Here is a 13,524-nt window from a genome sequence, read left to right as displayed (position 1 = left end):
AAATGAATTATTCATGAAATTGCTTTCCTCTGAAATTTTAGTTTGCTCTTAATGCTAGTTATTCAATATTTTGTTTTTTCTATATAAAATATGATGGGAAAAAAATCAGTGTGCTTCCTGGAGAGAAAAGGTAACCTCCCCTTTTCTGTGTTTTTCCCCCTAATTCTCTAAGTGGAGACTTTCACTTTGAAATCCTGAGGGATGAGAGCTTCAGCCCTCTGTGATGATGAAAGCTTTTAGTTAAGATTGATTTTAATTCTGAGTTGGAAGCAGCTGGTGCTAAACCGAAGGCATATGCCGAACATACACTCTCAGGAGGTCAGAAGGGGAAAGAAACTTAGGCGGTGGCGACTTTTACTACCAGTGTGAACAACCAGTATTTTTATTGCATTTGAAAATGCGATCATGTCAGTAATTAGTACTGACTACACAACATTTTTTTTTATTGTCTGTATCCACAGACACGGAATGATGGAATTACAGTTGATGTCAAGGAATGAGTTCCTTTTATGCCTTATCAAAACAGAACAAAAAGAAAAAAAATTCTTGTTACTGGCAGCACATCTCCACGGAGCACCATGCTCACAGTCCGGGCTGTACCATCTCCACGCAGGCTTCTGTGTAGCGCACGTCGTGAGAACTACACGGGGCCCACATAGATGCCTTTGGAATTGTTAAGTCTCATTCTCGGGAGAGAAAAGCCAAACCGACTCTCAGAAACATCTGGAATATCCAGAGGGTCTACCACTAAGCAAAAGGTCCCCCAAAGATTCAGAATCCTGACAAACATGTTCTTCTTTGTACCCTTGGAAACGGAGATCAAGCTGGAATGTGGAAAGGAGAGGAAATCTTTAACTTTTTTTCCCCCATGATAAAATTGCTAATGACGGACATCGCATTTTGGGTGAAGAATCCAAGGTGTCTTTACCAGGTCTGATGGAACGCTGGGAATCAGGTCGGAGCCATCTAAAGGTGGCGGGGCTGGCGGTCACTCTTCCCATCCATAAGCCTTGGTATTTCCTTTCACTGCTGGTACACTGCAGGCAGCGCTAACTTGTCTCACAAGGACAGACTAGGGACAATAGGGTGGATCCTCATTCCTGACGGTGCATCTGTCTGATGCGAGGGACTGTTCTCCCTAAAGGTACGCTTTTCTTTGGAAAAAAAAAAGTAACAAAATTGTCTGTACATCTTGGCACCTTGTAAAGTTTTCTCTTTTTTTTTTTTTTTATACAAAAAGTTCAATAGTTTTGACACTCTCATGATTAATCACTACTTCACTGATAAACTTTGAAAGTGTGACCCTGGAATTTCATCATGCAAAGTATTTACTGCAGCAGGAGAAAACACTTTTTAAAACAACATTTTTTTTTTTCTCTTTTCAAATGTATGAACTCATTTACGATAGCCAGGAGGGCAATGGTAGGATAAACACAAGGGATAGGAATGTATCAAAAAACAGATTAACACACACCCGTTCGCACACACACCAAAAAAACCTGTACAAGATGCTCTGATCAATGAGAACAGGGAAAAAAAAAAAAAAAATCTGTCAACTATGTTACAATTTAAAAGCCAAAAAAAAAAAGTTTGGGAGTTTTTCCCTCCCACATGTCAGGAAATGTCATCCGATATTCTTAAAGCAAGAATAACTAAATAAAATACATGTGCAGCATATTCTGCAATTCCATTACATACAGTAGTTTTTTTCCAAAGCTTTTTTTTTTCCTTAAGTATTGTTAATATAAAGCAGTTGCACAAAAAGCAAAGGTGTTTTGACAAACAGGTGTATGCATTTATTCCTTTTTAGGAACAATATCTAAAAAAAGAACCACCCTCCGCCCTCCCCCAAAAAAGACAAAGAGTCACACAGACACATCGGGGAATATGTACAACATAATAAACCCCATCCTAAAGAAGCAACTGGAATTACCCCCAAGGGATACAGAATCAGAATTGGAAAAATCAGAGTGAAGTTTGCTTGCTGTAAAGCCTGAGATTCTTTTTTTTTTTTTTTTCAGTTGGTTCTTCTGCAAGGCTGTGATACCTGCAAAGATATGTAAAATCTAATTTTTTTTTTCTTTTGCTACAGTCTTTAGACTAAGCATGCAAGACATACGACTAAGTGCAACTGAGTGAAATGTATTTTTTTTTTTTTAATTTTAATCATTCCCTAAAGGTTTGAACTGAGGTATGCGTACTAACAGTTTCTCATGCTGTTAACTTTACTCATGTCTAGCTACACATGCTGAGAATGAACTAATCTACCAGATTTTTATCCTCTTTTGAATACCAAACTAACCAGCAACCACTCCGTTCAGAAGCTCAGGGCCCCCTTCCCATGACCCTGTCTGGCTACTGCCTGCACATCATGACGCTGCCTGGAAAAGTTGGGGAAAAAAAAAATGTAAGTCTCGAGTGACCACAGACTGCCCTTTATAGAGAAAGCAGTGTGAAGCTTCAAAAGTAACTGCCAAAGAAGTTTTTCTACCAAGCTTGTGAGTGGACAGGAATGTTACTTTTTTTTTTTTTTTTTTTAATGAAAAATGCTGAGGCAAGCCTAATCTGAAAGAAAGGAAGGACAAAAAGAAAACCTTTTAAAAAATAAAACAAAAACCTGGAGGATATATATGACAAGAGAAACTAAAATGAACGCAGTGATCATAGCACAGTCTTTAAACAAAAGTGGCATACAATCTTTCTTTGAAAAGAAATGTCTTCTAGAAATACTATTACACGGTCTAGTTCAATTGTGGAAGCTTTTTTGTTCTCTCTGAATTTTACCTTCATTTTACCATAACTGTCTCCTGGACTGGACACCCCCTAAGTTTCATATGCCATACACTGTTTTTGTTTTTCCTTGGAGATGGTACACCCTTAATACTGTATCCTATTTCTCCCTTCAGTAGCCCCGTAATTTCTCTTTACAGGAATGAGTTTTGGTCTCTGTAGGAAAAAAACAAACAACAAAAAATGATTAAAAAAAAAAAAAAAGTAACTACTTTGGTTCCATTACCTACTTGGTCTCCTAAATGTCCTCTATGATGAAGGAGCAGTTGTCTCAAGTTAGCAATAGCCTATATCTCATCAATTGCCTCTAAATTATTTTGCCTCCTTTGATCAACAAGAAGAGGATATTTGGCTTCATCAGATAAAGCATAAAAACAGAGAACATAATTTAACTTTGTGGAATATCTTTGGTAATTTTAGGGGAAAAAAGGTACAAAGCATATAAATTAAGCTCTCCAAACGGCTCTCGAACTAAAACAAGAGCTACAGTCCTAGATAAATAAATGTCAGGAAAGGGGGTGCAAGTAAGCGTTCAGGGTTCCAAGGACTGAGGCTGAACTGACCCATGAGCGTCACGTCCTGCACGTCCTGTTTGTCTCCCCCAGAGCCCAAGGCTGGGCTGAGCTCCCATCTACCTGACGCCTCGCGCTGCTGGCTTCCAAGACAGGACTGGTGGGGTGATGCCGGCTCACAGACGGCATTGCTGCACCAGGTCCGCACAGTGGAAATTAACTCCTCAGCTTCTGCTGAGCCCAGTCCTCATTAACTCACAGAACAAGTTCAAATTGAAATCTGATTTGCATTCAAACAGATGAATGCCACCAAGCAGGTCTGAATGGACGTTTCCATTGGGGGCCACCGGTACTTGCAGCAGAGTTGTTCAGGGAAGCCAGCTTCGGGGCCATTTTGCAAACAAAGCAACTCACGCTGGTTTTAACAACTGCGAGAGCTTGAGGTCCATCTCAACCCGGTCATCCCAGGGAAGCCTTCTACAGCCACGCGGTCAGTGCTTTTTTTTTTTTTTTTTTGGTTTTGGGGGAAGAGGGGCTGCTGCCTATGTCTCCTTGTGCTGGTAAATGCTGTGGCATTTATTAAGAATGATGGTAGATACGATATTTAAAATAAAAAAAAGAGGAAAATCTGAAACAACCCCCTTCCCACATTCCAATACTGCTTTGTGAAATGAATCTGCATGGTTCCTAGGGTGTCTCTATTTTTTTTTTTTTTTTCTGTCATTCATTCTCTTTCTGGCAGGAACTTCACATCTGGGTGAGAGGACCTTCACATGTAGAGTGCAGCATTTGGGACCTTTTTGCAAAAGACCAAAACGGAATGTTTTCTGACTTTTGAGAAAACAGTGGTGATGTCTGAAGGGAAATGGAATGAGTGACAGAAAACTACGAACGAGAAATGACATTCAGCTTTGTATAATAAAAACACCTATTAACATTCATCACAAGGTACAGAAAACTTGAAGCCTCCAAGAGGCCGCGGGCCCAAATGGAGGCCTGAGGTCAGAACTTAAAATGGTATAGGAGAAGCCAAAAAAAAAAAAAAAAAAAGGCAATACATTAAAAAGTTTGGGATAATTATTTTTAAACCCTCCCCCCAATACACACACAAAGGCCTTCCCCATCCCAACTGGAAGCAAAAAAAAAAAATGGAGTAAAGGCAGTGATAATCAACATGCAGTACTGTGCAAATAGGTCGTCCATTGCAATCCTTGGATTCTGGGCAGAGGCTTGGTCTGCAGCTCAGGCGCACATGCTCAGTTGGGTGTCCTCGTTGTGCAACGTCGGCAGGACTGCAGTTCAAAGTCTGCTGCTAAAAGTGAATCAGTTTAGCGAATTTACAACACTGATGTTGACTGTTAAGAGAGGAAAATCCCCAGTACCAAACAAGTCCATCCAATGCACAGAGTACAAATTCCTTTTTTCAACAAAAAGTAGAAAAATCAAAAATACTCCCAAATGGGATTCTTGATGGCACTAAGAGTTAACACATTGCAAAGTTGTCAAAATGTAGTGAAAAATCCTCCAGACTGTACAACCAATGGAGAACGATTTCACTGCCAACTTTTGACATGTTTTGTTTTGTGTGTGTGTTTTTTTCCCCCCAATCTTCACACTCTTGGGGTTGGCCTGCCCAGATGTTCACTCCATGTCCTCATTGACAGGTTCATCTTCGTAATCTCTGTCGTGGTCAAAATCTGGACTATGGTTGGCTGTTGTCACTAAGGAGAGTGGCCCTTCAGCTTCCTCGGGGTCCAGAGGCTCTTCTTTGACGTGTACAGGATGCCTGGAAAAGCAAGAGAAGGTTCACTGAGGGGACTTCCCAACTCAAGGTAAGTTGGGTGTTCTGGGTAGCACAGAAGCCACAGTCTAGGGCTGTGACGTTCTATACAGCAGCCACTAACCACGTGTGACTACCAAAATTGAGACAGTTTAAAACTGTGCTTCTCAGTTGCACTGGCTACATTTTATGTGCTCCAGGGCCACCGCGTAGGCTACTGACTACCATACTGGATTGCACGGAGGGAGGTTCCCACCATCCCGGAAGGGTCTCTGGATGGAAGCACCCGTGGGTGTGTCCTCCCATGGGGTTTCTTACAGTGTGATGTGCATGCGCATTAACATGGGCTCTGGTTAAAATGCAGCCTGAGACTTTCCATCTCTGACCAGCTCTGCACTGATGCTGCTAGACCAAGGACACACTTTGGGTCAGCTAACAGGCCCCGGAGTGGCCTCCTGCATGGAGGAAAACAAACCTTGAAACAATCCCATGAACCAAGAACCGGTAATGCAAGGGTAGTTTGTGGGGACCAAAAACTGGAGGCTGGGCTAATCGCAGCTCTCTGTGTGTTCTGCTTTGCTAGTTAACATGCAGAACCTGTGAAAGAGCTCTCCGGAGACCGACCCCAAGCGAGGGTCTATCATTAATCAACTTCAAGCAAACACAGCAGAGAGACACCATGATACATGCTGGAAACTCCAAATTAATGCATATTTTTACAAACTGTCAATAAGGCAAGAAAAGCCCTGCCAGGAAACACAAACGGAGAGGAAAAGGTGCGCTCAACACAACAATATGATAAGAAAGCGGAGCCCCGGTCAGAATAATAACGCTGTCAGCTGTAAACAAGACTAAACAAGAGGCCCCGGCTGGTAGCGGCCACCGGGACGCGCTGGGCTCTGATGAGATCTGCCAACGCGCTCATTACAGCCCAGCGCACAGTTCACCCGAAGGGGCCGGCGAGGGACCACACAAAACCTCTCCGATAACAACTGAGAAATGTTGTTCGTAAATCATATTTACAACTGATCCTTTTGCAAATACAAATTACTTTCGGTTGTGGGGCTTTTGATATGTAAAAGAGCCATTCAAGTTATAAAACCCGATCCCCATTCAAGTTTTAAAAGAAAAAAAAAAAAAGATCCCACTGCAGGGACCGGCTACCAAGGGTGGATTTTTTCATTCGACTTTATCAAGGATTAGTAATAAGAGGTGGAGCTGGGGACTGCTGCCTCCCTAAATAATTGATGTTGTATGCAAACCCTGAAGGCCACTTGAACCTTGAAAAACCAACAGAGGAGTGCTCCGGACTGCCCTTGCCACGGGGACCTCCTGGACTCTTAATTAGCGAAGCCTGGAGAGTAGTGTTTGGAGGTGGATGTCGGGATAAATAGCTTTTAAAAAACAGAGCCTGTGTTCTTACAAACTATGTGCAAAATGAAATATGCCCAGGTTGTATTAGAGTATGTTTCACTAGTTTGGCTCCGACTATTCTTAGTTTGTTAATGGTCCTATTTATTTGTTTTTAGCGTCAAGATCCGGACCAGATGCATAATTTGCAGAGTCCAGTGTGAAATGAAAATGCATTTGAAAAATTCATTGAGACTTTCCAGATGGAAACAGCTGAGCGTTAAAACTTTCAAGCGTGGGATCTTTGTGAGACTGTGTTCATCGCATGCCTGGGAAGTCAGCCCCCGTAGGCCCCTCCCCTGTATTCTTTCGGGAAGAATTGGGTGTGTGGATTTTTATTCCTTTTTTAAAAAAAAATCACCTATAAACCCTAGTTAAGGGAGGATATTTTGTTTTGTCTATCCTCTCCCATTTGGGGTCATGTTTTCACATATTGCAAACATAGCAGGAATGTTATTTTGCTACCTTTAGTTTTAATTTTTTTGACTGTATGAGCACTGTGCTGACTGACATGTTACCCCTTAACACTGGGCATTTGGGACTGTCTTTTTCTCGCCTCTGTACCTTTCAACCCTGCTGTGCTCTTTGTTGTAATACAGTGACCACTTCTATCCATACTTGATTTACCGGCTTAGGATAAATGTCTGAGAATGAAATTGTTGGAGCAGAGGCTAAAACATCTTATGGTTCTTGTGATTTATTGCAATGTTAATTTCCAGAGAAGCTCTATCAATTTAGACTCAACCTCATCAGCCCCAAGTGTTGCTTTTCAAATACGGTGTGTTGCTGAGCAGGTACAAGGAAAGTTCCAGTTACCTTCAGCTGTATTTCTCGGGTGACTGACAATGGTGAACGTCACTTTATGTTTGGGCTTCATATTAGCACTGTTGAACTGTTACTTCACCCCCTCCTGTCCTCTGGTAGCATGGTTCTAGTAACAGTTTGGACAAGAGTGTTTTAGGGTTGTGTGTTGCCTGAACTGTGAGTCAGCTGTGTTTCCCATTTTCATTTTTCTTCACACTACCAGATATATTCATCTTTTTAGGTTTATAAAGCTGAATCTGATGACAGAAATGATACAAGGCTATGGGTGGGAGAGGGGGGAGACCCTAGAACAACTGGAGAGTCTTAATGAAGTTCTTGCTTTATAATTTGAGACTTTGACAAATGTTAGGCTAGGCAAAAGAAAAAATCAGGTATGTATCACTTCCCCCAACCCCAACAAGGTAGGTTCGCATGGGAGAGTATTTGGTTCCCCCTGCAATCTGCAGGCAAACTTCAGTGAGATTATTTTCCATCCCAAAGACACAGGTGACGACCCTGTGCACCCTGATTCAAACCCAGCACCTACTATCGAGTGGAGCCCCAGCAAAGGTGAACTGATCAGATCTACGGTGTGACAAGCTGCCAATACAACCAGGTGAGATGGTAATAAGGCTTCTTGGAACTCCAGGGAAATGAGATCCAACTCACGACATTCCGTGAAACCAGCAGACCCCCCCGCTGAGTGGGGCCCCTGCAGGAACATGGGCAAGCAGGGCTTTAGAGAATGGGAAAGGATGGCTTTCCATGCAAGATCCATTTCAGGTAAGCTGCAGCCTCCTTCAGACCCTGTGCTTCATAGTCACCCCCCTGCATCCTGGGAAACAGAGCCGCGCGTGGCGCCTTCCACGCTCACTGGTCACCTCCTCCCTTCTCTCTGACTTCTGCTTCCGAAAGGGCTTCCAGGGAATAACTGTGCAAACCCCACATTTTCCTTCTTAGATCTAACTGCTTTCTTTAGCCACTGTGGGAACAGCAGAGTTTTGAAAGCGAGCTGACTGCTGTCTAAAGGCACTATGTTCAGAGGGTGTGGAGACAGCATGGAGTACGTGCTTTGTACGACAGCTCCTTTAGCTCCTCGCAGGATGAACGGATAATACTCCAAAGCCATACTTCTGGGTTACTTGGTAGTGTTCCGAGAGAGAAAAAAATGCAGTGGTATTTGAGTGTCACGGGGAAGGTAAGAAGGAATTCTATGTCAACACTAGATAGCAGGTGGGCCGTTACCAACAGGGTCCTTTAAGCCTTGCTGTGAAGTTTACAATCTGAGTTATTCCAATAGAATAGAAAGCTTAGGAGACAATCTGCGTCATAGCAGGTAATGCATGTTAGATAAGAATTCAAACTCCATCATTATAGAATTTGCTTAATGGAATTGTGAGATGAAAAAGGGTAACCATCTCCAGCACCAAGAGTAGGCATAGGAAATGGGCTGATGACATATTAATTCTTTTTAGCAAAATAATTTATTGTACTGTATACCTGTGAGATCTGAGCAACAAACAGTATGCTTTTTGACATCTTTATACAGGTTTAAAAAAAAAAAAAAAACCATCAGTAAAATCTTCACTTTGTTAAAAATTAAACTGACAGCTATAAAACAAGACTTCTGTTATACAGCAAAATTAGCATCACTCAAAACTGCTGTGTGAGTTTTTATCCAAATATCTTTCCTTTATTTTTTTTAGTCATTTTTTTTCTTTTACTGTAAACACAGGAACGAAACCTTGGAGTTCTGTGGATACTAGGAAAAACTCTCTTCCACTCAGCAGCTTCAGACGCTTTTGCTCCACAGTAAGTACTTCCTGAAGTAGCATACATAACAATTTATATTTGCTCTGAACTTCCTTAATATCTTAGTAAATACTCCTGTCATGACAATGATTTAAAGATGAATGCGGGTGTGATAATAAAGTCAGAAACACCAGGTTGCTGGAGGAAGCATGATATACGGCAGTGGCAGCGTGAGAGATACACACGTTCTTAAAATGTTGTGGAGTAAATGCTAAGGGACTGTTGTTATGAATTTACAAAGACTATTTTCATCTTTAAAGATCCTTTTCAAAGCACTTTGGGCATGAAATTCAAATGCTAAATAATCAAATTTCAGATTCCTCCAAAGCCACCAATTACCCACACTGGCAGGCAGCATTTTGCCTTTGTTGTTAGATGCCAATTCATTCTGTTGCTAATTGCCACAGGTCATATTTTCCATTCTGATCACTCAAATGCTCTTAAACTAAGATGTTGGTCAGTAATTCAGAAGCATTGTGCAGACAAGGGCTCTATTTCTAGGAACTGACAGCATGGTAAACACTGCATTGGTTTACTCCTTTAAAGCGGGCGTTGGTTTTACAGACACTCGCTAAAAGGGAGAAGCTGTCATTCTAGAGCATCCCTGGTGAGTCCTACGTGGGAAAATGGGGTTTCTTTTTGAAACTCTTCTTGCGAGAGAGGGAGTGGTGTCACCCTGCCTGCCTCCCATCGCCCACCCCCAGGGGCATCACACACACGCAGGACAGACAGCCCTCAGCCAGCACTCTGCACGGTCCTGGGCGTGCTCATTATACTGCCGTCTGCTGCTATAATGCCCCTATTAATTTTCCTTTTGATATTTTAAGAGCAATCTATAAATCATGCCGTCTTTCCTTCGTGCCATCATTAATGCTTGGTAATAGCGCTTCAGCGTGGCGTGCGCGGCTCACCATTATCCCACAACCAAGTAAACAAGCATCCTTTCCCGCCCTGCTGGGTTCAGCACGCCGGCACGTCGGACAGACAGTGAACTGTGTCACAGGATGCATACCGCTTCTAGGAGGAAAAGGTAAGGTGGCTGAAATAATGGCCTGGGCTGACGGAGCAAGGGCAAAAAGCACTCCCCTTTGTGGCTCTGGGCATTTGTGGGGCTGCAGGAAGCCTACTGCTTTTATGGGTCGGATATAATAAGTAAGTGGTCCTTTTAGCTGCGAACCGAGTTGAACAATTCTGGAAGCACCCACTTCTCCCTGGGTTCTAGGAAGTCGGAAATGACAGAAAAGGTGTTGACAGCAGTCAGAGCAAGGCTCGTGTGACAGAAAACCAGGGGGATCTGATGGCAGAGGTGCTGCAGGTGGGCAGTACTCACACAGCTTGCAGAGGGGATCTGCCCGGACTGCTGTCGCTCTCGTTGCTGTTGGTGTGCTCCATCGCCCCGTTCAGCTCTTCCCGGATCGCGCTGGCCAGGTTGCCCAGAGTGGGGTTCCCCATGGAAGCGGTAGTGTATAGAGGTATACTGTTCTCAGCCATCGAAGCCTGCCATCAACCCAAAGAAAATGCATGAAGACACAGGGTGTACAGACAGGGAGGCTATCAATTACAGGTGGATTCGATGGTCTTCAGTTTACAGTCATTCTGGTATAGTTGGCAAAGACAAGTTTCTAACAGGTCTAGAAGGGCTGTGATTTAAGAGTCAAGCTGATGATGACACGTGTCCCAAGCTGGGTTCCAAAGAGCTATAGCTGGAGGGACCGAGGCGCCTGTGGAGTGGAGGCACAAGCTTTAGACAAGGCTATCTCATAACGAGTTTTCTGTCTGAAGCCTTTTTTCAAGAGGAACTGAATATTTCCAGATCACAGGGAAATGTAATGGAATTTTCATTTCTTTATCCACTTCGATGACTCCACTATTGGATATTAAAGATTTGATCAGATTATTCTGGCTGCAGAGCCCAAACTTATGAGAACTTCCATAAACATTTATGTCTCAGATCCTATAGAAAAGGAAGAGATTATAGAATTGGAATCAATTTTTATCTCCCCTCCCCATCATTTCTGTTTTAATGATTTTTGAATCTTTTTAGTGTAGTCTGAGATAACTGGTTGAAGGTAACTCTATGCAATCTTTCAGGTTCCAGCCAATCATCTGGAATTTGAAGACCAAAGAAAAAAGAAATCTCTGGCAAAAGGAAGCTGTAAATTGTATTTCTTTGGGGGTACGTAAGTACATCCATATCGAAGGTGACAAAGTCACTCTAAGTTGAGTGTCAGCTAAAAAAGTGTGGAAATGGAGAGACAAAGAAAGATATCCTAAACCCTATGGTTGGATGTACTGTTCATTTCCTGTCTTACTGCACTGGAATAAAACGACCACCCAGTCTGAGAGGCAGACACCAGTCAGACCTCTCACTGGGCTAAAGTGTCCATACTGCTTCATTTGGGTCATGATTCTGACCTAGTAACTTTGCATTTTATTAAAGAGGACAGACTTTCAAAACCTGGCAGCTGTAATTAGACCAAGATTTATCAAACTCGTTCCCTTGCAGACTACACTCGGCCTGGTTTTCCATCCTAATGAGGTAAAAGTACAATCACAGGACAATCTGGTGCAGTGACTCCAACTGGCCAGTGATACAAGAGTCCAAACGATTCTAGAAACCCTGGCTCTAGAGACCAAGTAAAACCCGAAAGTGGAGAGAGAACAGGTGAGGAGCTGGGCTGCAGGGAATCTGCATGTTAGACAATCACAGTCTCACTTGCTGTACAAGGTCCAAAGCCAGAAACGCCTTCGAGATCCAGGGACGGATGACCTGCCCACACCTAACACAGCATTGGCTAGGGATGACTTCGAAGCCAGGCCCACTGCAAGCCCACGGCTTTTCCTTCCCTCCACTTCTGAATTTATGTAACTGCCTTCTTCTAAAAAGTGGGGGAAAAAAAATCCCATTTTCATTTCCAAATGTGGTGAACTCATCTTGACGAACAGCACATCTGAACATTCCTCACTCTCCTACAGTTTGTCAAATAATTTGCATCAAGTACTTTTTTCAACAGATCTCTTGTAATTGCAATAAAACATTTTGTCTTTTTTTGGCAGAGTGAAAAGTCAGACCCGTTGCCTGATCCGCCCCGCACCAAACTGCAGCCGGACACACATACTGGCTGCCTTTACTTTAGACGACACAGTGGCCCTGTTTCTCCCTGACACGGAAGTTCTGCTGGGACCATTAGTGAATCTCTTTCACTTTTACAGTCAGAAGGTGGCAAGAGTGGGGCCAAGCTCTAGCTTGCTGTTTTTTTCTTGCAGCTTCTCCAGTCAAAGATGGAGAAGTTCATACAACACTGAAGTGCTCCAAAGAACGTATGCTTTGGGATGAGCTGGCCATCCTACGGACAGGGCAACCTTTTCAGGATGATTCATTCTCTGTGGCTCTCAGTGTGTTCTGGGTCAAGGGCATTTCCGATGGGAACTGGATCATAAAACACGGGCTGACACTGGTGAAAGGCATCCAAAGGTAAGCACTTACTTACACCGATCCCTTGATTCTCAGACAAAAAAAGACATAAATGAAGAAAACCAGTGTGCGCCTCTTTTAAAAAAATGACAACGTGGGCTGCAGTGAGAAACCCGGTCGCTCCTACACAAGACAGCTTCTTGGACATTCTCTGCGTGAGTGACCAGAGCCACCTACCCGAGCTTAGAAAACTTTCCACCAACGGCTCAGGTCTAACCTAGTGGCTCTTTTTGTACTTGATGTCCCTTGTGGAGCAAGGGGTTACAGATTTTATAAAGGACTGGTCCAATGCAGAGTACGAGGTTTCACATCACACTGGCCCCTCTACCCCCCCAAACCAAAGATGCTTAAGTCCTGTCCCTCCTGGAGCCTTAACTGCTCTGAGATCCCAGCGGGGAGAGGCAGTCTATAAATATGAAGCTTTACGGTTACCCTTAGTTACTTCACTTTTTCAGAGCATAATGCAATCTGTCCCGAGTCCAATGTTTTATTTCTGTAGTGGATTCTGCTGTCCTATTTTATATATTGTATATCACGCGTTATGTTGCTCTAGTAATCTTTTGAAGATGTTGTTCCACTATTATTTTTACTTGCCTTGAAAAAATGGAAGTGGGCAGGAAGGGAAGGCCTGCTGGTAGACTCTTTATTTAAGGTGCACGGTGGCAAGTTGTCTGAGGGGACTGTCTACTGACCAAGGACCCAAACTCCTGGAGGAGAGGGAGAAGATCCATTCCTCAAATCATGACTTGAGACCCAGGTATTCAGCTCACCTCAGGATAGATACAAAGGATTCTTGGGAAAATGGTGGGCGAGTTTGGGGCTATCACTGAAAGAAAGAAAGGGTGCAGGGCCAAAGGTAAATGTTGTAGAAGTAAAGCGTGAGCAGTTCTGTAAAGAGAAAGCACCCTAGTGGAAATTAGTCACAAAGTTAAGAGGATCCA

General features: G+C 43.1%; 1 protein-coding gene across 24 annotated transcripts in view; it reads right to left on the bottom strand.

Moving 5' to 3' along the window:
- Window positions 1–349: 349 nt before the first annotated feature.
- The window catches only part of FOXP1 (forkhead box P1), a 625,482-nt gene continuing 612,307 nt past the window's right edge, over window positions 350–13,524 (bottom strand). For 23 of the 24 annotated variants that reach the window (XM_070777099.1, XM_070777097.1, XM_070777094.1 and 20 more), the window contains 2 exons: window positions 10,439–10,605; window positions 350–5,088 (listed from right to left, as the gene is read on the bottom strand). In XM_070777099.1, the coding sequence (XP_070633200.1) occupies window positions 4,944–5,088; window positions 10,439–10,605 (312 nt within the window). In that variant the 3' untranslated portion in view covers window positions 350–4,943. The other variant, XM_070777107.1, reaches the window with a different exon arrangement.

The sequence above is a fragment of the Bos indicus genome, chromosome 22 (genome assembly GCF_029378745.1).
Source record: "Bos indicus isolate NIAB-ARS_2022 breed Sahiwal x Tharparkar chromosome 22, NIAB-ARS_B.indTharparkar_mat_pri_1.0, whole genome shotgun sequence".
In the NCBI taxonomy this organism is placed as follows: domain Eukaryota; kingdom Metazoa; phylum Chordata; class Mammalia; order Artiodactyla; family Bovidae; genus Bos; species Bos indicus.
Note: the sequence above shows the minus strand (reverse complement) of the source record. Positions and strands in the feature narration are given on the sequence as shown.